Source organism: Herpailurus yagouaroundi, unplaced genomic scaffold (assembly GCF_014898765.1).
Source record: "Herpailurus yagouaroundi ecotype Mexico unplaced genomic scaffold, PumYag 160, whole genome shotgun sequence".
Classification (NCBI taxonomy): Eukaryota; Metazoa; Chordata; class Mammalia; order Carnivora; family Felidae; genus Herpailurus; species Herpailurus yagouaroundi.
The window spans coordinates 5,047,974-5,072,806 of NW_024412401.1; the positions used below are offsets into that span (position 1 = coordinate 5,047,974).

At 38.2% G+C, this 24,833-nt stretch overlaps 1 protein-coding gene across 17 annotated transcripts in view; it reads right to left on the bottom strand.

Annotated features, from left to right (window-relative positions):
* The window catches only part of BNC2 (basonuclin zinc finger protein 2), a 439,476-nt gene that overhangs the window by 262,148 nt on the left and 152,495 nt on the right, over window positions 1-24,833 (bottom strand). The window contains exon 1 of one of the 17 annotated variants that reach the window (XM_040481316.1): window positions 14,063-14,461. The exons of 15 other annotated variants lie outside the window; for them this stretch is intronic. In XM_040481316.1, coding sequence (XP_040337250.1) covers window positions 14,063-14,065 — 3 coding nt within the window. In that variant the 5' untranslated portion in view covers window positions 14,066-14,461. Of the gene's footprint in view, window positions 1-14,062; window positions 14,462-24,833 lie in introns of those variants that run through there. One more of the 17 variants, XM_040481321.1, reaches the window with a different exon arrangement.

Consider the following 24,833-nt stretch of genomic DNA (forward strand, 5'->3'; position numbering starts at 1 on the left):
TCCCCCTTCATTACATTTAGTGGCATTATCAGGTAAAGAAAAAAATTTTTAAGTGGAAAACAAGCTATATCTGTTTCTTAATTCATCAAAATATACCAAGGAAAAACCAAAAAATATAAAAGTTGGTCACCTAATTAGTTATAACTCTGCACACCTAGACAATTAGGCCTTTTGATTTACAACCCTCAGTAGTGAGACAGCTAGCTATGAGCGATCAAAAACATGACTGACAGATACAGCAGACATAAATTGTCTGGCTCCTTATTATCACTCCAGTTTAAATTAAGATAATAAAATATGGTGTGTACCTAACCATGGTTTTCCTGGAATATAAAATTTAAATTGATTTGGAGAACTCCAAATCTGCTTTCTTTCATGCTGGTGTTCTCTATAAGGATTTTCACAAATGTTTCACAGTGATTTTTATCTCTGAAAAATGGTAAGACTAAGGGGACATCATATTTTTTATGCTTTTTTGCATTTTAGTATCTTTTGCTATTAAATAAAAACATTTATGTTAAAAACAATAAAAAATATTAAACTCATCGGCTAATATTTCTGAACAGTATGCCACAGGTTTAATTATGAGAATGGTAATTGTCTGGTACTCATCTAAATTTCATTGTGCTAGAGCTGTAACAGGAAGTAAGAGGCCTTGAAAGGGACCCTCTAAAATCCCCTGGGTAAGCTGAAGCTGAGTGCATATCTACTCTCCAGGACATACCTCAAAGGAATCATGGTGTGTGAGAGAGCTATTTACAACTTACTTTGTGTATAATCAGCAGAAACAAAAGATATGACAACAAGCATAAAGGCCTCCCTCTCTTTCCTCCTTTCTCCCCTCTCAGGGGAATTCAGCAAGGGAGGGCCAGTGGGCATTCACTTCAGTGTCAAAAGGGCTTCCAGAAAACACATTTTCTGTGGGGCAGGGAGGAAATATGGCAGGCTTCCTACACACACACACACACACACACACACACACACACACACACACACTAGTTCTTTGTTTAGTGAGATCACACGTAAAAATTGTTAGGGGCCAGACTTCTGAAAAGACGACTGAAAAAGCCCCACAAGAGGAGTTACTACTCAAAACAACTGAAAACTGAATGAGGCAGAAGGTGTGTGTACCGAATGGAAGAAACAAAGGGACACAGAAATGATAACTTGAGAAACGAAACATGTTACCAAGAAGAGGGATTACACAGTTTGGGATGCTTCATGCAGAGTCAGAGCCCATTTGAAATTTAATTTCATTTTTAAACATGAAACATTCAGGTAGTCATTTGCCTGATAGGCACTATAAAAATCAGAGCCTAAATAAACAAACTAACTTCCATGTCAGCTCAAGACTCTTCAGTTAAGCTGGCCACAAGCCTGGATCAGTTCTGAAGTGTGTGTGTTTTGGTGACTTCAGTCTAGCAGTTGCAGGGATGAGGGAAACTATTTGAACCCATGAAAAACTTGGAAAAGAGTGGACACACAAAATTCGTTTTAAAAAACACCGAGAAGGAGAGAGAAAAACCAAAGAGTCCCATCAGAAGACTGAGGGACATGGCTGGGTACAAGCTCTGTCACATTCCAAGCCAGAGAGAAGCACGGATAGAATCAGCCTAATTTCAGTGGCTAGACAATGCCAAGCAGCAAGAGGAAAAATTACTCAGATAACACAAAGAATTCAGGAAGACCATTAAGGGAAACAGATTTGGCAATAAGCTAGTCAGGAGCTCTTGTGAGAAAGAGCAGAGAAAGAAATAAATTAATTACCCAACACTGTAAAGATAAAGATGTACACTAAACACTACATTTGCTACAAACAAATGAACACAAAAAATAAAAAAGAGGAAGATGCACTAAGTTGCTGGATGTGCAGATAACTTACATCCCAATTTTTCAGGCTACCATTTAACTAAAAGACAACAATCTGGGCCTAACCTTTCTCAGCTGTGGAACCCCAGCCTAAGATTCAGAAGGGAGAAGTATACAAAACCTAAAGCTCAAGAATGAAAATACTGCTTAACAATCAGAAAGGAACTGGTGAGTCGAAACAGTATTGATCCAGTCTCCAATACAGAATGGCCAGAAATATGCTAGTTCTTACAGAGGCCTTAGATGAGGCAGGGTTGTATCAACAGGAACACGGTAAGAATGAGAGACGTATTACAGAACTGAGCAGGACAGAGGACAGTCCCCTCTAGAGTCATCTCAGAATAATGAACTACAGGATCAAGCGGCAGAGAGCAGAGAAGGGTCAAGGAAGTGATTCTGCTACTCAACAGGTTGACAGACACAGATTACTGCGGGGGGGGGGGGGGGCGCACATCCTCTCAGGAGCAAGGTACCGTTTAACTGGGGTTCACTCTCCCTCTGCCTTGGGAGCTGGCCCTCTTGGGTGAGCCAGGGCCCTAGGCCCTGTGATAGGAGCACCCCTGCAGGCACAATTACAGGAGATTTCACAGCCACAAACAACAATACCTTGGTTTTATACTGTAAATGTGGGATAGGATGTAAAAATCTTTCTTTGCTGGTGACACCCTGGGGAGCCTGATGGACCATGAATAATGTTGAAATTACATAGAATCTTTCTTCCAGAGCCCTCAAAGGGCTTTACACATAGTATTTATTTATTCCCCTCTCAGACAAATAAGAGAGGAGAAAATTTCTATCGTACTCTTTTTAAACAAGAAAACTGAGGTCCATCACTACAGTCCTCCCCCACATTTGACAAATTGAGTGAAATTGAAATTAAAACAAAGTTCTCTCAACTACCACGCTAGTATTTCACTAGAAAAGCCTCCTACCATATGAGAGTTGGCTTATTTATCCAATTCTTGATTTACAGGGGTTTTAGCACTGAAGAAGAAAATGTGAATGAAGTTATTTGTAAATGTGCCATGCAGGCTTTACACTTAAAGTACAGAATCAGATTATTTTTCAACTGGTTTACAATCACTCTTGTAAATTGAGTATTTTGGAAATTTAACACTTCAGACTATTGCTTATGGGCATACACACCACATTGCCAAGTCTGACAAGTGACATTAAGTGAAATTTCAAGTATGCTTATATATGCCCTGGTTAAGTTTCCTTCTGTACTCAGGGCTCATCTCCAACTATCCTAAAGGCAGGTAATATGAAAAGAACATTGGCTTGGGAGTTATAATTCTGCTTTAACCTCAGAGGCAGTAATTGTAAAGCTGATCAGTAAAGTACCAATCCAGAGCCTTGTTTCCTGCATACGTAAAATGGGAATAATTGTTTTTACTGTGTAAGGTTGGCTAGGTTGAAGGAGATGACACAGATAAAGCATGCAGTAGGGACACAGTACTAGTAAATGATAAGGGCCCACACACCCACCCCCAGCACACACTCTCATGAGAGCTGAGAAGTTTGAGACCAAGAGAGGGATTTAGGGGAGATGAAGTAAACCTCAAGTATCAAAGGAATAATATAAGCAATTAGGGAAACTAAAAAATAATATCTATTCAATTAGTCTCAATTAAGGGCCAGGTCAATCAACTTTCAGAAGGCTTCCTAGAATGCTGTGTTGAGAAAGTCTATAAAGATCTGTCAAAACTGTAAGAGACTGGGCATTAAATTCTTCACTGGAGGAAGGAGCAGGAAGTGGCACATCTCACACTCCTGCCCCAACCAAGCCCTTCACAATGAAAACATAAGGCAAATTTCTGGGTACTCTTTCATGCTAGCGGCCTGACCTAAGAATTAAATATACAGAGCTTCCAGGAAACATAGGTGAATACAATCTGAAGAATCTCTACCCTTTTGGTGGGGGGGAAAAAAAAAACTGAACAAAACAGCAAACGGATAGAAAAAACCAACAGTCTAGGCAAGTGGTTCAAGGTATATTCCTCATCCAAGGCACATTATTAGCATCAACTGGGAACGTGTCTGAAATGCCTTTGGGACTGAAGACCTGAGACCCACTGTGACAAAACCCAGGGTGCTGCCCAGCCATTTGTTTATGCAAGCCTGCCAGCCAGGTGATGCTGAGGAGCATTAACATCGGAGAATCACGAGCCTAAATAAACAAGAAAATAAATAATAACTGGGAAGGCAGTTTAGATGATAACTTAGTTTTAGAAAATATATGCCTCTTGGGGCACCTGGGTGGCCCAGTCAGTTAAGTGTCCAACTTTGGCTCAGGTCATGATCTCGTGGTTCAGGAGTTTGAGCCCCACATCGGGCTCTGTGCTGTCTCTCAGTGTGGAGCCTGCTTGGGATCCTCTGTCTCCCCTTCTCTGCCCCTCCCCCACGTGCTCGCGCTCACTCTCTCAAAAATAAACATGAAGACGGGGCGCCTGGGTGGCGCAGTCGGTTAAGCGTCTGACTTCAGCCAGGTCACGATCTCGCGGTCCGTGAGTTCGAGCCCCACGTCAGGCTCTGGGCTGATGGCTCAGAGCCTGGAGCCTGTTTCCCATTCTGTGTCTCCCTCTCTCTCTCTCTCTGCCCCTCCCCCGTTCATGCTCTGTCTCTCTCTGTCCCAAAAATAAATAAACATTGAAAAAAAAAATTTTTTTTAAATAAACATGAAGAAAAAAATTGTTTTAATAAATGTTTAGAAAAAAAGAAAACATATGCCTCTTTTAAAAAGTAAGGAAGAGAAGAGAAGGAAGAAGAAGAAAGCATCAGGGCATAAGTTCCAGGGTGTCCCAAAATCTTACTCTAAAGGGGGCTCTTAAGTAAGAAAGCCAAAATGAGTTAGCCATTGGAGCAGTGGTCTGTCCGACTCCACAGATGCTGCAAACATCAGAAGAGGATGATTTGGGGATAAACATTAACTTTAGCATTTAAACTGAAAGCACTTTAAAATGATCCAGGTAACCTTGAACTCAGCCACTGGGTTTGTTCTACTCACTCAGTTTCCCTCCCTGGTTTTCCACAGTGATCAAGAATGAGGATAAATGTAACTACGTAACTATCTCTAATGAGGGGAAAGAGGCTATTTTGCGTAATGATCAGGAAGCCACTGAATTTTTTAAGTGGGGGGCATTATTATTTTTTTTTTTTAGAAAGGAGTTTACTTTTGAAGAAAATAGGTGTATTTTACTTGATCTTACTTCATTAGAGGCACAAAATGGTACAAATCAAAAGGGCTTCTTTTCTCCCTAAGTTTAACAATATTAAAGAAAAAAAAGTATGTGAGAAAGCAGAAAAAGGAGTCTGAGGGAGGAAATAAGATACAAGACTGTGTTATGTGCCAGACAGTGAGAAAACAAATATTACCCCCCAAAAAAACTCAATGTCTTAAGTTACCCAGTAAATCATCTCCATTAAACCTATATGGTTAAAAAAAATTTTTTTTAGTAGCCATACATGGCTTAAGAGGTAAAATACAAAGCACTTAAACTAGATTTAATGCACAGTGGTTGTCTAGAGATACAGATTTCTCTGGACTAGTCCCTTGCCCCGTTTGACAGGAGTCAGACTCACTATGAAGAGTGAGGCTGAAGGAGGCCACAAATTGTATCAACAGACCAGAGGAATTCCGACTACTGTAAACAGGAGAGCCAGGGGAGCCTTTACCAGGCTGCCAAAGTGCATAATGCAGCATGCCAAAGATCAATGAATCAACGTGGTTTTCTTTGCATGCAAAGTTTGAACACAGGTAATGATAAGAAAGGAACGGGAAGGCAGATTGAGTCTTGCTGTTCCATACAGTAAAAACTTTCCCAATTCAAACATAAGTCATACTGTGTATTGCACAATACCCCTCCAAGCCTGCTGAGGACCTCAGCCCAAAAAGAGAAAATGCCCAAAAATGTACAAAGTTGATTTCTACAGAGTGTCCACCCTCCCACTAACCACAGCCCCTACACCCCATCCCAAGTCCACTGATCCTAACTGGGGTGAGATCTAGGGGAGATGAAATGCTGTGCTATACTTGGCACCAGACAGCTAAAAAGTGAATATAAATCCCTCCTATCAGGGGCATTGCTTTGTTACTTGGGGGAGGGGGGGGGTCTCCGCAAGTGGTGAGAAGAGAAAGTAAAAGAGAGTTTCTTAGATTTTCCTTGGGGAATCTTACAAAGTAATTTTTCAAATATTTTTTACTGCTAAAATCTAGTGGCTTTAGAGGCTAAAAGCAGCAGCTTAGTAGACAACAGAATGCTTTATAAATGATAAAACACATAATTTTCTTTTCTGTTTGTTTCTGGTGTTAGTAGCCTCACACAAAGAGCTACTTATGTCACCAAGTTACCTAATGATAAGTAATGCTATAACACACCATTTTCTCTTTACAGGCTTCCCTTTTGGTGATGTGATGCTCTTCCCAGGTTTCATGGGCCACTTGAATGAGAATTGCTCCCAAATCCCTCCCCATTCCTTACCTCTCACGTGAATTATAGTCCTCCACCTTCAAGCTCCCACTAGAAATTTCCAAGTGTCCCGTTAACACCTGGAGCCAAACAAGCAAAGCAAACAGGTTCTTTGCAATCCTGTCTCTACAGCTGTCTACTACAGCTCTCCCCTAACTTCTGTCTTTGGCAATGTTATCATCATAATCCTATCAACAGAGACTCAGAACCACAGATCATGATTAAAAGCCTTATTTCCCAAATCCAATAAATGGGCTTACTGAAAGCCTATCCATTCTTCCTTTTCAAGCTCTTCAGCTGCCTCCCCCCACCACACACACACAGATCTCTCTCCTTCCGGATCATTTCTAACAAGTACATGCTAAGACCTTTGCCATAACCCTTAAAGTGATAATACCACCTTTATCATTTCACACTCATCAACCAGTGCCATGTATCACCACTCCAACTGTCAAACATATTCTCCTAGATGATGTTTAGATTTCCCCACAAATTACCAATTAAAGTTTCTTCTGGGCCCTCTGAAACCTAGCTCTTTCTACCCTGCCTTTCCAGCTTTATCTTTTCTTCCTCCTTCATGGCAAATACTTAATACACAGTCTAATTAGACTACTGGATGTCTCTTGCATACTGATTTGGACTTTCCTAATGTGACATAGTTTTCATGCTGCTCTTTTTAGAATACCTTGTCTTGCATTATACTTTTGAAATCTTCCTATTTTCCAATGCCACTCCTTCTAGGAAGTTTTCTGATACCCCCAGGCAGGAGAGACCTCCTCCCCCAGTGTTCTACCATCCTTTAGGGATCTCAGCACTACACAACTTTGGACTGTAAATATATGTTTTTCTTTCCTTAAGGGCAGGAACAAACTTATTTCTCTTTGTATTCCCCCATAGCGCCTACCACACTGCTTCACACACACAGCAGATAGTCAACAAATACATGCAAAATAAATAATAAATAAATCTCTTAAAATTCATAGTTGCACCAGTAAGCCAATGCTACAAATACAGTGATTTTAACTGTACTTTTATTCCACCAGATCTTCAACAAACACCCTCAAGGCAGTTAAGGGCCAATAATTCCTATTTTATAGAAATTCAAGATGCAAGGAGGTTACTATTTATGCACAGAGCATTCTTCTGAGTATAATTTGGCCTGTAAAGATTCAGTAACTAATGCAATGTCACCCTGTTGATTTGTGGCATGTTTCCATGGAAATAATAACTTCTCTTGCTGGACTCTCCTTCCAGCTTACTTGAGGATACCTCTAAAACCTGACTCCATCAAAGCAATCTTCTAGAGATGAGAAAATGTACAACACTTTCTCTACAATATAAAGTAAGAGATGTTTCTCTGCCCCGTAAGTTGTCAACATATCCTGAAATCTAACGTAAGAATGATAAAAATAAATACTGGCATATAAAGCCTCTTAGTTTAAAATTTACTAGGCTTTGAAGTAGAAGCAGTTATGAAAACCTCCTTTAATAAGATCTTTAAAACATGTATTGATTGCCATATACCTGGAAAGAAAGTACTCAACCCATTACACTGCCCTGAGATAGGAACACATTTCTAAGATATTATGAGAGAAGCATATAGCCAACCGGAGATAAATTTCCATCTCCCATCAGTGTCTCCTCTGTTTCAGGCCAGAAGTAGACAACTACAGCCTGTGGGCCAAGTGCTACCCTGTGATCTACTTTTGTAAGTAAAGTTTTATTGAAATATAGTTACATCTATGCCTTTATACAGCCTATATGACTGTGGCTACAAAGACAGAATTGAATAGTTGATAGAAAAACCACATGGCTGCCTAAAATATTTAGTCTTTACTCCTTTATAGAAAAGGTTTACCAAATTTTGTTTTAAACTGCAAAATTATACCTCTTTCCCCAGCAACACCACTTTTAAGAATTCATCTTTAGGAAGTAAGAATACAAGTGCAAACAAGAGTGTGCATATTGAAGCAACACTCCTTTTAAAAGAAAAGAGCTGCTAACAATCTCAATGTCCACAAACCAAGAGTCCATTAAATAAATTATGGTACAATGATTTACTAGGAATCCATTAAAAATTATGATGCACATCTATATTTACAGACATAAAAAGGTACCTATGATAGGGCTGAGTAAAGTTTAAAATGCAAGTCATGTATTCATAATCCTTTTATGCTATTGACACCTATCCTTCCTTTGCAAATGAAAATATGACTAAAAAGATGTTAATGAAATGGTTCCTTGGTGGCAGCTTTTCAGAAAGTTTTTATTTTTACTTTCTGCAGTTTACTTAATCAGATCTGTAGAAAATGAGTATATCCTTTCTACAAACACTATAAAAAAAGTTTAAACTATTATAAATTAAAATCAAGGTGCAGAGTTTAGATTCTGCATTTAAAAAGCACTAAGCTTTTCAGAAAATAAAGGGTTGTGTTTTTTTGGGTTTTTTTTGTTTTTTTTTTTTTTTGTATTTTTTGGTTTGGGCAGGCTTCTAGTTTTGTTCTTGCTGTTTTAATTGTTCTTTTTTCTTTGTTTTAAAGACAAAAAGGCTCTTAGGCTTACCAATAGCCTGCATATCTAGGCACTGGCATTCCCACTATATATAGCAACCTCAGTTAGGATGGAAAAAGTCCCCTGCAAAAGCATGCATGGGTTAGGAAGAAGAGAGGTTAACAGAATAGTCCTCTGAATGGAAATGTATTAATTCAATCAGTGTCTTACTTGGGTTACCATAAAAAGGTTCATAAAGTACCCAAAAGCCACATAAGATTTTAGAATTATGCTGCTCAGTGGCTGATTCTCAGTGAAGAGTAAGAAAGGAGAGATCTGTCTCCATCTTCATTTTCCTCAACAAAAGTATTTTTTAAACCAGCAATGAAAAGGCCAAGTATGTACATGATACAAATATTAAGAACCGAGTACCACCACTGATAATGAGATGCTAAGTCAACACCGCATAAGGCTTGAAAACTAACCACAAGATGGGGGGAGGGGGCACGAGCCCAGCCCATCGCCTCGGGGACCCCGTGGCTCGTTCCCTACCCCCCGGGTAAAAAAAAAAAAAAAAAGAAAACTAACCACAAGAATAACGGAAGGACAAATTGCTAATAACAACCAAAACAGGTCACTCTCTCTGTGCCAGACTTTACAGGCATGATTTCTAAGTCCCACTTTATAAGTGAAGTAACTGAGGTTCAGAGAGGTTACAAAACTTTTCCAAAGTCACATAAAAAAGAGATAAACTGAAATGCAGATAAATCTGCCTCAAAAGTCTAGACTCTTCCCACCACACTAGCTAATGAAATAGAAATTACAGGGGCGCCTGGGTGGCTCAGTCGGTTGAGCGTCCGACTTCAGCTCAGGTCACGATCTCGCAGTCTGTGAGTTCGAGCCCCGCGTCAGGCTCTGGGCTGATGGCTCAGAGCCTGGAGCCTGTTTCCGATTCTGTGTCTCCCTCTCTCTCTGACCCTCCCCCGTTCATGCTCTGTCTCTGTGTCAAAAATAAATAAACGTTAAAAAATTTTTTTAAAAAATAAAAATAAAAATAAAATAAAATTATGCATAGGAGCGCCTGGGTGGCTCAGCCAGTTAAGCGTCCAACTTCAGCTCAGGTCATGATCTCACAGCTCTTGAGTTCGAGCCCTGCTTCTGTCTCTATGTTGACAGCTCAGAGCTGGAGCCTGTTTTGGATTCTGTGTCTCCCTCTCTCCCTGCCCTTTCCCCACTCACACTCTGTCTCTCTCTCTCTCTCAAAAATAAACAAACATTAAAAAAAATTTAAAATTATGCAGAGACAGGGGCGCCTGGGTGGTTCAGTCGGTTAAGGTCTGACTCTTGATCTAGGCTCAGGTCATGATCTCACAGTTCATAGGTTCGAGCCTGACATTTGTCTCTGTTCTGATGGTGTTGAATCTGCTTGAGATTCTGTCTCTCCTCTCTGCCCCTCCCTGTCTTGTGCTCACGCCCTCTCTCTCGCTCTCTCAAAAAAAAAAAAAAAAAACTTAAAAATATAATAAAATTATGCAGATATTGGCTTTTCCTATGAATTCCCCATAACTGCACCTCCAAACTCAGAATAACAAAAACCCTTAACTCCCAGATGGGGAAACTAAGGTTTTGCTGTGCCTTCGTTTTTGGAAGTGTGGGAGTACTAGGCTTTGGTTTTCTGATCAGGTAGTCAATGGATCTCTGGTAGAGGCCTAAAACATAGGACTATGTAGCTGTACCCCTTCCATTTAAAGCACCTCTGATTTTTGTCAGTTCTACATATTGACTTCCTTATAAAATTTAATTTGAAAGAAGAAAATCCCCATAAGATTGTACAACTACTGTTTTTCTTCTTTCTTTTTTTATAGCTGCCTTAAGTTACAGATGGATTAAAAATTAAGACAGAGGAAAAAGCAAAGACTTTGGGGTAAACTTTTCTGGTTACAGATTTTGGAACTTTATTTCCTCATCTGTAAAAAAAAAATAATTGTACCTGCCCTGAATGCTTTTTAATAATTGAATAAGATAACATGGGTACCATGTCTAGCACACCAGCTGAGCTAAGAGGTAGCTATGAAGTTGTTAGTTTTTAATCCTCATTCTTTTACTGTTAGTAACAGATGAAAATAAATGCTAAGCCAAATATTTATTTTAGATCTGAAGATGTAGTATGTTCAAACTAGGATTGGCTAAAATAAACTAGATGTTAAGCAAAATAACAATGTTAATCAAAGGTCATCTATAACAATATTGAAGTACCACACAGGAGAACACAACTACTTCTGATAAAACATAATACAGGATTAAAAAGCACTAAAAGCAGCACATTTTGCTCAATAGTTCTCAAGCCCTATGCAAGACTATAAATGAAGATAAAATATTGTGCAGATGTACATGTATGTTGCTTGCTACTATTTTGTTTGATTCTGAGAGGTGTAAACACTACCAGCTTTAGTATGACCCTAATTCCATGAATACAAGTGAATATTCACAAAGCCAGGGACAGAGGTGGGGGTCCTATCTACACAATCAAGCTTCAAGCTCTACTACCAAATGATAATGATAATGAGTATAATAAGGCAGGAAGCTTCCATTCAGGCACATGATTAGAAGTGATGATACAGATGTCCACAGAACTCAGCAGAATTTCCCAACTTTGCCTCCAGTCTAGAGCTAACCATAACTGGTATCACAGAAATAACAGCAATGTACTGACATCCACAAAGGCCAACCTGGTGAGAACTGTGCAGAGTGGCAAAAATGCAAAACTAATGGATGACACAAGAGGATTCTCAGAAAACAAAACAAAAACAAAAAAAAACAAGGGAAAAAAATCGAAAAAGGGAAAAAAAGAAAAAAAAGTGTCTGCCAATGCCTACCCTCCCTTCCTTTAACTGAAGATATTAAAACATTTCATTTGGGCGCCTGGGTGGCGCAGTCAGTTAAGCGTCCGACTTCAGCCAGGTCACGATCTCGAGGTCCGGGAGTTCGAGCCCCGCGTCAGGCTCTGGGCTGACGGCTCAGAGCCTGGAGCCTGTTTCCGATTCTGTGTCTCCCTCTCTCTCTGCCCCTCCCCCGTTCATGCTCTGAGACTCTCTCTGTCCCAAATAAATAAATAAACGTTGAAAAAAAAAAAATTAAAAAAAAACAAAAAAAACCATTTCATTTAAATTTACCTCATTGTTCCCCCAAATTCAAGCTTCCCAAGGGCAAGCTGAAAGAAAGGGATATATAGTTTACTCAATAGCTACTGGGTCCCAAAGCTTCCCATGTGTTATCTCATTTCATCTTCCTGACAAATCCTCAAGCTAATTGTTCTTTTCCCCATTTCAAAATTGAAGAAAATAAAGACTAGAATTACAGTGACTTATCCAAGGTCACAAGACTAGTTAAGTGGCAACATTAGACTCTGAAGTCAGGTCCCATCTTTTAATCTTACTCCCGAGTTCTGCAATACCAAACACTCATGTCAGATACAATGGGGCCAGGAAAATGCTGAGAGAACAAGTACTGATATTAAAAATATTAAATCAACTTTAATTTTGTTATTAGATATGATATAGGAGTAATTCTTTTTTCCTCTTGGATTATGAAGGAAAATTTTTAATAAATCAAATTGGAAAAGGTTGAAATAACCACAACATCCTTTTTATAATAAAAAACTGCTTCCATGATCAAGATAACATATATATTTTTAGACAATCTAAATGTACATGATAGATTTTTTTCCCCCAAGTTTGGCACTGTTAAAGAGTTTTTCTACTACTATTTAGGATAAAGAATTAATTTTGAAACTGGCTGTAACAGGGAAAAAACTCCAACACAAAGTAAGTTTAATATTCTTCTGAAAAGTGCACTATAAAATCTGCAACTAAAAACAAAAATCACCAGAAGAAAACTCCCAACATCACTTACATCACTTACATCCAACAGAGTAAAAAGAAAGAATTCTTAGTTTGGAGTATTCTTTAGGATGTTACGTAAAGTATCTAATCAATTCATCTAAATTTTGAAGTGCCACATCCATACATAAATCTTGATTCTTACTATAGAGTTAACTATTGGTTTAAGACCTCCCATAGACAATGAATGTATCTGTTTGTAAAGAACAAACCATTATACAGATAGCATTAATCCGATTAAACTTGGAGGTCTATCCGGACAAAATCATCACCTGACAGAAGTATATAAACCACTTCACAGAAATATATAAAAATATATAAATTTCTATTACATAACATTTTTAAAAATAACTTATCAAGAGAAAACTACCTTAGTTTAACAACTCTACAAGTTTTTCCTTGTATCGGACAGTGATCAGAAGGTCTGTGGGCATACGGGCAAACACATACACAACTCTATATATGTATATATGTATGCATTATTAAGAGGAAGAAAAATGACACATCACAAGAACATGCAAGCAAAAAAGTATTAAGGTTTGAAAGTAAAGAGAAACTAAAAGGCAATTCAAAATTAAAATTCAAACTATTATGGTATCTTTACTTAGGTAAGCCCAAGAAAATCCGTATTTCTCCTATTCACTGGGAAAAAAATCAGGCACATGAATATTTTATAAAGTCACAATGTAAAGTCAGAAGGCTGTTTCACACATCCACACTTTAATCTGTTGTAAATTAACTGGAGTCAGATAAATAGTGAAGCAATCCTGAGAGTTACATGTAACATGCACAATTACAACCAAAGTCAAATAATACACACCCTCAGCTAACTGTAAGCCTAAAACAACTGGAACAGCGAATGAGAAGGCTAGAGTGTCCCCTGGAGAGGGACTGGGGTGGGGGCAAATCTGCAAAGTGGATAAATGTGATACAACTGGAAAGCCTGAAAATGTCCTAAAACCCTGAAGATGCTCACGTGGTTTCACAACAAAGTCCCTTTACAAGACTCACAGCCCAGATGACTTGCATCTTTTAAACTGCCCTATTTCCAGAATTCCTGATTTTAAATCACACTGGAAACCTCTGGCTGCAAATGAATTAGAATGGTTCAGTTTACCCCTTCTAAATACCAAGGGGGAAAAAAACAAGCACCATACTGAAGTTTGTTTTGTTTAAACTGGACCTTCTGCATTCTGAAATTGTATCCCTCTAACAAATATAAACCGTTATTACAAAGAAATGGTTAATAAAAAAAAAGAAAAAAAAAAAGAAAAAAAAAGAAACCAGACTAGCCAGTGAAAGGAATGAGGGAGTAGTAATGGTAACATACAGTACCATGAGCTGCAGTGGCCTCCCAGTCAGTGGTGCAAGGTTAACAGATCACTCTTGGCCTTCAGGCAGACAGCAAAACACAGCCTGGGGAAGGGGGGGCGGGGGCGGGGGGGGGACGGGGAGGGGGGAGACCGGGCCCCCGGCCGGGGGAGGGGGCTCTTGCTCGGGTAGTTTACACAAGAAGGCAGCTCAGCTCCTTTCTGGCGCATTCCTCCTCTCTATCTCCCAACCTCTTTGCGTGTGTCTTGTCATATTTTCTTCAGCTGTTAATTGTCCAGACTGCAAGACTTTAAACAGCCACAGTTTAGGAAAAAGCGAAACCCTTCTAAGTGACCATCACAGCAAATCAGCTTCATGCTGGTGGGTAAAATTTTCCAAGGGAAGTGTTCTTCTGATAGTTCCTGAGTCTCTAAGTCACCCCCACCCGCCGCCACACACACTCCCCTAGAGGGCTAAATGCACTGTGGCAATAAAACATTCATGCGACTTGGAATTTTAACACAATGCCATTTCCCTAGTTTAACCTGAAAGGAATGCACTAGTCACAACAGACTACATCATCCTGCCATTAAACCCTGCCAAGGAACCGCTTTTTTGGCCGTGCTGAGCCAGCTTTGACGGGAAAGGAGTACACAGACCCACACAGTGAGCACAGAGGGGCCACCTCTGCTTCCTCAGCCTCATCCAGCAACACCCTGCTCTTGAACATGACCCTTGACCCTTCGCATTGTGACCGGCTTGTGATGCATGTGTCACTCTGGAACTTCTGCAGAGCCACACACTGCGCAGGCCATTTGCTGCTCCCTCTCAACAGGACTTGGGAGGATGCCAAGAGTTCTTATTATTACTGCTACTATTGAAAGTCATAGGTTTAAGTGTGGGGATGCTTTTTCCCTGTGTCCCAGAGTGGTCTGCTTTTCTGTTTCCTTTGTTTGCTCAGGACTTTTTAAAAAACAAACTTTGCATTTGCATTCATAATTAGATTATGATTACTGACAAAATGGTTTGCTTTTGGGACTACTTATCAAAGCCGCCAGTTCTTTCGCATTTAAGTGACATTTAATTTAGATTTACAAAATACAAAAACAGAAATAAGTCTGATTTCTCCTGAGAATTTTAGAGAAAAACTCAAAGGTGTTGAATTCTAAAACATCCACACTTAACCATTTCACGGAGCTAAAGTACTATCACAAAGCAAGTAACGAATTAGATTAAAAAAAAAATAACTCTAGGTTCATTGATTTATTACTGGTGCAGAGATTTCTGCCTTCCAGGGAGCATAATTGACAAATCAAAGAAAAATAGATGATAATCAGACGAAAAATGTAAGTATTAAAAGTTTTTAAATGTTTTCATTATTTTTTAACTCTGTTCTGATGCCAATTTGGCCCTTTACAACCAATCACAACAGTATCTTTACTAATTTTGTAAGTTATCAGATACCATCATTTTGCCCCCCAAAACCTTTTTCTTCATCCTCAACTTTTCTTCCACTATTAAAGTATGCTTTCCAGATTTTTTTTTTTTACTTTTCTGATCATTAACTATTTTCATATGGGGCACTTTCACTTTCAATCTTGCCCTATTGTTTTGTCTTTATTATTCCTCCTCTCTGCTATAGTCCCAGGCAGTTGTAAAGAGCTCTCCTGCTTGCCCTTGACCTTGAACTACAGCCAGGTGAGCTGCGAATTATCCCTACAAAAGGCAGAAGGTGTTCCAGTTTTAATCTCCTTGAGTAAGGCCATGTGCTCTCCTCAGTAACAACTGAAGAACATCTTATTTCATGGAAGAGAATAATCTAAAATACAAAATGATCATCTCTAAGCAAGTTAACACGCACATGTAAAATAAAACCAAACTGTCTTCTTTAGAGTAATTTTTGTCTCCTTAGTAGTTGGAATTAGTTTTAAGCCCTAGTTAAAAGAATTTTCTTCTTTTTCTTTCCTTTAAACAGACATTATCAGGCCTTGAAAAGTAATTCTAATCCCTTCACCTTACCCAAGCCATGCTAATTCTAGACAGGAGGACAGCAATTGATTAAAAAAAAAAAAAAGAGGAATTATATTTGACTTGGGGGACCGAGGGTGGGAGATCAACCCAACAGAGAAGCTTATCAAAGATTATCAAATCCTATATTAAATGTTTCCATTTCAAAATGTAAGTGGTGAAGTAAACTCATTTTAATCTGTATTAAAACAGCAATAAATACATGATTTTTTTTCAAGTTACCTGACATCAACATATATTCATATTCCAATTCTGATGTTTTATTGGGAAACCTAGTAAAGTTGAAGACAGCACTAAGTCAAGATATGAGATTAAAATTATAAAGGATAATTTCTCTTTAAATCCAGACAGATACACTTTTTTGATGGTATCAAATTGATCAATACAGTGATCCCAAAGTATCTAGTATAAACATTCAGAGAAAGAAAAGAGTGAAGGTCTGTGAATATACAAGAGGCATGTTAAATCCTCTCGATTGTGATGCATTTCCTCTGAAGACCTCTGGAATTTTGAGATACATCACTCAAAAAAGCGATAATCCATCTCATTCTATTTCTCAACAAATTGTCAAGCAATTTTATAATGTAGTCACTGCTCCACTGATACAGTGATGCATCATAATGCAGAAACCACAGCATGGAACAAATACCACAATGAAAATATTTTATATGAAATATCAACAGCATAGAACTTGCTAGAAAATAAAGTCCTATCAGTTCACTGAAATGCAAAAAGTTGCAAAAATTCAAGTTTTATAGAAATATTAACTTATTTTGGTGGGTACATTTGAGATGATCAAATCTGTGATAACCATTGGTGACCTTCATTTCCTCTTAACCAAAAGAAAACCTTACCATGTGCAATGGCATTTAAAAATACAAGTTTAAAAGTTTTGTAAGCTACCTTTTAATTTCTAGAAAGCAAAATAGGTGAGATTTTTCTCACTGACTTCTATTACAAGGAACACAAACACAAGTTCATTTATTCCTTTCAAAAAGAGTCCACTTGGAGCCATTGGATTGGCTAAATCAACTACCACTACCCCACACCCAGGCAGTTAACAGGCTAACCCTGAGTTAAGGCACACCTCAGAGGCAAGAGATAAGAAAAGGAGATGTGTGGATCGAGGAGGGAATGAAGAAAAAGGAGATGGTGTGGATGAAATCCGACTGAAAGAAAAGCAAGCAACAAGAAACAAGGGGGTGAGAGAAAAAGAGTGGAGGAATGAGCTGGGAGGAGTGAAGTGGAAAGAAGCAGGGAAAGGGAGAGAAGAGAAGAGGGAGCTTGAAGGAAAAAAGGGATGGCTGGGGGAGAGAGGAGGAACTGGAGCCCCACAACAGCACAGTGGATCAAGCAGCTGGCCAGAGATGCTAATTCAGCGCTTTAACAAATCAATGCCACTTGAAAAGTACAATGCGAGCCCTCACTGGGTAGATGTCAGGGGACTGAGAAAATGCATTCTCAAGTATTTCACATTAAGAGGGAATAATGTGTTAATTTATAACTCTTCACCCTATACACTTGGATTATCTATCTGTGTCAGCGATTTGACTTCTTAAATTTATCAAAAACGCACGCAAAGGGAGGCAGCTTCAGCTTCACCACTGGGAAAAGGAGGTTTAGGGAAAGTCTGTCCTGGGTAGTACCGCAGTTCTCTTCACTTTCCTATCTGGGCTGAAGTACTGCGGTGGGGGGAGGCAGGAAGGAGCAAGCATCTGAAGCAGAGATCAAGGGAGGAGGGGAATTCCTGGTCCAGTTACGAACACAACCAAAAAAAAAAAAAAAAGGCTTTCTTGGCCTGTGGTTGATTGCATTAGGTACCATCCGTCAAAAGTGACACAGAAGAGAAGGAATAACTTGAATCAGCAACCAGAGCTGCCATCATCAGAATTTACTTTACAGAAACTTACTTAAGTCTCTCAGCACACCCAGCGGAAGAGAAGCTGCTGACAATTGGATTGTAATTAAACAGTACTCTCGCCTTGCCACCAGAGTTCCATAGAGCTTATCAAAATAGGAAGGGAAGAGAGGGCTAAGCTTATTCTATCTGGTTAGCTTTGAGACAGGGAGGAGAGACGTTAACTGATATTACATCCTACCCTAATGTTCCTTTCTTAAGAAAAACCTATTTTATTAAACATGAAATTCTTGGAATTGTTTCCTGTCCCATAATGTAAATTTAGCCCACTTTTAATATAATGATAGCATCATTAGAGTGTTTCTAACCTGAGGTAGAGAAAAAGATTCTGTTGGTGCTTTTGATGCCAAAATTAAAGCATTATTAGACTTAAGTTTTTAAGGTGCAAGCACTGTCAACACACAAAGGCAAGTGTCTTAAAACTGGGGAATAAACAGATGAGAGTAAGTTTCCAAACAGTGTTTTAATTATGATCATTTCTTCAAAGATACGAAAGGGGAAAGTGGTTCTACATATAAAGAACAAAAATGATTGGACTGTAACTGTTTTGAGTTTCACTTTAAGATTGTTTAAACTACACACAGCAGTATTTTAAACTGTGGAGTATTTTTATTTGCAACTTGCACAATTGCACAGAAACAGACATTCTCTTTTTCGAGACATTCATATGTAAATAAATGCTGATGAATGGAAATGAGATGCTATACATGATGGGCAATGCTCAACATTTAGTTTAAAAAAAAGGCGAAGTTACCTCACTCACAGAAGCTGGAATCTCTTCCCTTCTACAACTGGGCACAAAAGGAAATGAAAGACAATGATGGACCTTCTACCAGTTTCTATTGGGTAAACATTCACCAACAGAGATACTTATGACAGAAAACAAACATTCTTTCAATCTTATGTTCTGCATCTTTTGTATGACATATTACACAGAGCCATTTTTTAAAAAATGTGTATTTGATTAAAAACTGAAATTATAAATAGCCCTTTTTTACAGCTGTGTTGAGCAAATGGGTTAAAATGTCCAAAATAGTATAGTTATTTAATGAATGTTTTGTTTCTTTCAGAGGAGATAATTAATAAGGAATTTCTTAGGTCAAGACCATGGAGTACACTACTTTTCCTTTCCATAAAATCTTAGGAGACAGAATATATATTCTAGGCAATATGTTTTCAATGGGAAAGAATCATACTGTATGCATTTCAAGGGTCTCTGTGCCTGGAGAGTAGGATTTGTCCTATCCTTGGTTTTTGCATGAATTACCATTGCTGCCTGTCCCATCCAAGCTATCCCTGTGTAAACTATCTATCCTTATCATTATTGGTACCATTAATCCCATTCTCCCCTTCCCCCTCCTCCACCTCACTCACCTAAGGGGTTAAAAGACTTCAGTACATTTGTGACTTGTCAGTGACATATAATACCCGGGTCCTTCATGCAATCAACTTTTACTTGACATGTATTTGCTCATCACAGGACCCGCATTACTACTGGGAAAATGAAGAAAAACCTAAATTAACACTTGACATTCAATATGGTCAAGTCCTTAATTGGCTGGGCTTCCTGAGAAAGCAATTTTCTATTCCCCAAACTGTTCGCGTGTCATGTGTGGAGTGCAGCTCTTGGCCATCACTGCTGTCCCTCGCTCCCTCTAATGAGAGCAGATGAATTAGTGCTACGTGACACGATTTGAACAGGGCTTCCTCCTCTTCCCCTCCCCCCAATCTTTCTCCTATACCAGTGACAGCTGTGTGGCAAGGGAAAGAAAGAAAGAAATGCAAGAGCAAAGAATCCTGTAAAGGATGATCATTTTTTTAAATGAACCTTAAATGTCTTGTTGAAACTCCAGAACAACAGGGTCATTTAATTGTGGAGGTGGGGAAGGGGGTTGTTACTAAGAACAGGGGAATTATCTGGCTATGGTTGATTTGGGTTGTATTAACTTCCAGCATGTTTCTTCCATTCCTGGCTAGTTGCAGTATTAGATTGCACTGGCCTAATTAAAATGGAATTTACATCCACTTAAAAAAGTTTTTTTAAAGGTCTGGAGAATGGGTCAACTAGAAAAAAAAAAATGAACAGCATGAAATGATTATTATTCTAAGATAAACATACCTCTAAAAGAAAGTCCTTTCACCAAAGTCATAAAGGGCCTACAACACAAAACTGTTACTATACTTTGTTTCCAGATACCGGTCAGAGTCTGAACTTACAACTAACTATCCTATTTTAAATCATTTAGTTACCTTGAGTGTTGAATTAATTGAACACTGATTTCATTCTATTATTTTGGACAGAGGAAATATATTCTGCCTTAGATTTGCTTACCTAACTCAATAAACAACTGAACAGATGCATGAAAGGAAGGCAGGACAGATTCTGCTGTATTCAGATACTAAAAGGTAAATTAAAGGGATTTCTGAGTCTTCACTTACTGTTTTGAAACCAAAGAGGGAACTAATTCTAAATGCCTACACTGCTTGGCCAATCTGATTGGGACCAAACATAACTGGAGGAGGGCTGAGGGGAGGGATGAGTATGTGGCAAATCATTTGGGAAAGCAGTTAGTCCAAGGTACATGCATAAGTGAAAATAATTAGTGAAAGTTGCTAGCACCTTAGCATCTTGGATCTTTACTCATTTTTATTTAAACGAGAAATGAGGCAAAGATGTTACCTATGTACTAGAAATTATATCAAGACTATACTGGTGCCACAAAAAAAAAAAATCAATGGAATGCAAAATGCTAACTATTTCAAGTATAGTTCCCCTGCTATCAAGTAAGTAGTGTGATCATTTATCAATCATTCCTCTACGATTCTGAATATAATTTTGTACTTAAGTAAATTAAGAAGTAAATTTACATACATAAAAATATGGTGAAACCCACTTTTGCAGTATGTTTAAAGTTATTTCCACATTTTGTATTTATGGAAAATAACATGAAAGGAAATGAAGCTTTATTTTTTTTGTTAATAAAAAAGTCAGTTCATAACATAATTTTAAGTATTGACATACTAACAAAAGACAAAATAACATAAGGGATCTTTTTGGAATACCTTGGACTTTCAAATTTGTTGGAAAAGTTTTCACTTCGGGCAATAAGAAAACTACAAAATAAGTATAATTTAGAAGTACTTTTACTGAAGCAAAACATACAACGGGTACACACTCTGCACGTTATCCCTCCTGTGGCCAAAGCACTGGTACTTCAAGTATCGTTAAGATCCCTTTTGAAAACACACTTGAGACAGCTTGTGAATGGGCGTTCTATCAGGTGTTTAAATGAAATAAATAGGTAATTTGGTATTCTGGAAAAGTAGCTCAATCTAATGCACCCAGTTAACTGCTACAGTAGCATTATCATCACTGAGCAACAAAGGGCAGTGTATTCTGCCAATAGCTTTAGGGTGACCTTTGCAATGCTGACTAGTCCGTCAAGTTCCATCTCTGAGATGCAAGGTATAGACAGTGATGGTTTATTAAGTGAGTTAGGAGCCAAAGACCAGGAACCTCCAAAAAGGTAGGCATTTCACATTCAGGAAATGGGGAATTCCTTTCCCTGAGAAGCAGTGTACCAGGAGGATCAGGCTGAAGAGCCCATATCCTTTCCTGGAGCACTAGCCTTCCATGGTGTAAAATTCCCAGCTGTGAGGAAAACATCAGCATCTTTTTCCTCCTCAGCTACATGTTTAAATACTGCAGTGAAAATCCTACTGTGAATTGGTAAAATGGGATCAATGACAAACTCCTGAAATAAAGCTGAAAAAGAATATTGACATCATCTCAGAACTTTAAACACACTGTGATAAGCCCTGCTTTATTGTGGGGTAGTTTCCAACCATTGCTACCAGGATGGATGGACAAGATTCAAGACGGCAGCAACAGAGGGTCAGAAAAATGAGTCTGTAGTGAACTGAGAAATTAATTCAAGGATCACCTGTTGAAAATCAGACTTTTTGATTCAAGAAAGGTACTTTTTGATTTAAGAAAGTTAACTGTGACTATGGCAAAGTGACATGCTTGAACTTGATATTCTCTTAGGGACGAGCAGTCTTTGAAGCTCATAATAAACTTGAAATGGTTCTGTGGAATGTTAAGGCTTAATGTAGATAGTTGGTGCCACTGTCATGCCTACACAAAACTATGTCAACCTGGAAATAACTGAATTAACAGCTTCAGGGTATTTAGAATGGAAGGCTTGCTCTTTTTTTTTTTTTTTTTTTTTTTAGGGATTTTACTTTGAACCACAAGAAGCTGCATTAAGTTTCCAACTTGTGTAGCACAGCTAAAATTAAAATATTTCAGTTTAGAAAGGCATAATGTTTGCCACCCACTTAGTTCATGTTACCTTCACATTATACCATTTTCAAAAAGTATAAACACAGCAGAGAGAAACAATTGCTTTAAAATAGATTCCTATATGGAATGATACAACTATCAAACAGAAAGCACAAAGGTTATTTTATAAAAATTAAGAGCATCTAAAAGAGTATATTATCCTTTATTCTTCACCGCACTCTTTACTTCAGTGCTCCCCTCCCCTTGTATTAAAGATATTTTATCAAATTCCCAGTTGAAAGGTTTCTGAAAGTGGTAAGTCACAGCTGTGTTAATGCTGAACTTGAACATGGCATACTAACGTCATTCCGACACACTTACAGATGCTTCGTAACAAGCTGCACCAGCCACTCGATTTGAAATACCTGACTTATTATAAAACAAACTGTTAATCTCTGGTCTTTTCTACAGTTCAGCTCTTCTCTGCAGTTTTGGAAGCAAACCAACAGCTTATTATGTTTACATCAGGAATGACTCCCTTCTGATTGGTGTCTGATACTGTCCAGTGATGCTGTTCAACAAGGCCCTAGACAGAACCTAGGCACACCTAGGCCCCACTTGCAGATCATTTTAACAAGATGTTCTTGTTTCCTGTTCCCACGAAAATCAATAACAGGATGACCTCCAATTTGAATTTCAAACCAATTAATTACCTGTTCTCTTGAAAATGTTGATATCTGATTTGCCTGGAGAATTTCAATTATAAATACATTATATCTTTTAAAAAGCCCCTTCAAAAAATTTAAATAGACACTGAAAACTTCATCTTATACAACATAAATGATGTTTTCTTGAAGCCTGTATAAAATATTGGCGTTGCCCAAATTAGTATGGGGAAGTTTTCCCCTTGTGGTCCATCTCCTCCTCATGACATCATAATCAATTGCCTGGTAAATTACAGCGATCCCACAAAGACTCAGGGCCAAGAATCACTGCTTAAAGGTGAAATGAAAAGCTTTTTATAGTGGAATTCAGCTTTTCATCTACATCAATGACTGACACAAATCATGGGATTCTTTTCAGAGTTTAGAAATCTCCCTTTCTTTCTCTTTAATTCTAAAATTCTTACCTTTTCTACCTTTATTAAAATCCTTTGACCATTTTTTTTTGTTTTGCTCACATGTTTTTCTTTTTATGTGGGTCATAAAGAGAAAAGCTATACATCAAAACTATCAGCACCAGAAACATATTTACTAAACCTTTTTTTCAATTGTGAAGAAAAAAAATGAAGAATTTGGTTCATCCCAGCGGGGAATTCCCAAGATGAGTGATCACATGCAATGAAACTATTATCTTCATCCATTAAAATATTATCTAAAACAGAGGTTTCTATCTGGCAACCGGTAGGCTGAATATAGCCTGCAGATGAGTTTTGCTTGGACCACACACTTTAAAAAATATTTGAAAAGGTTGCCAAGATTTAAAAATCAGGAGATTTCACATAAAAATCTTGATTTCTGGCTTCTCATTTAAGAAGGTGGGGGGGGGGGGGCGGCCCCCGGGAGGTAGTCGTTGTTGTTGTTGGATCATCTCACAACACCAGGCCTGCATTCCCACCTGGTAACAACTGGCTAGAGCTGAAGAGCTTTCTGGTCCACCACAGACCCCATCAGACTCACCCCACTGGTTTAATTTACCTTACCTCCACATGCCCTTTTAGGCAACTCCTGATCTTTAAAATGTCACACTACTCCAAAGACAGTTTGTAGAGTTTTGGGAAGAAAAAGAGAAGGGTATCTAGGAACAGAGATTTAAAAATACACATTTGATGGGCTTAAACAATGCAGAATTTCAAAATATAGTTGTTCAATAAAACATAAATGCAAAATCATTTTCATAATTAAAATGCTTTAAAAAGTAAATCCAGAATTGATGATCTCATCTTAGTGAATAGTTTGACAAAGACTTACACTGGTTTTCAACCAGTGTCTCAGCCCAGAAAAGATGTTCATGTCAAACTATTGCCCAGATCTACACATCCATTTTGTTCCTTCCCATGTTAACGCTTCCGTACTTCCTTTCTAGAATGATCATGCACTTAAGTGAAAACTAACCCTAATATGAAAATAGAATATATCTTTAAGGTAAATTTTAAAAGTCAACATTTAGGATGCATAAATATTATAGCAAATACACATCTTTACAGGCACCACATGTATGTCACAATATGTATTTATATATTTAAACAGACATTATTGCAGGTTCAAATGACCCTCACAGTCATGGAATATTTCTTTAAAAATGATTACTACCTAAAAGCAGATGTTTATGACAAAGGCACCCTGCATTTCTATTTGCTCTTTTTCTTGACTAAAATGAAGTACAAGGAGAAAATCTTTTCTATTTCACTATTTCCAGTCAACCACAGCAACACTGTACTTCTACTTATTACTGGACTTTACAAATTAAAAGTACCCTATTTTAGTAAAGGAACGAAAGTACCTTTTCACTTCATCCAACTATATTAACAGGCTATCTATGATGTACTGTACAGTAATGTACTA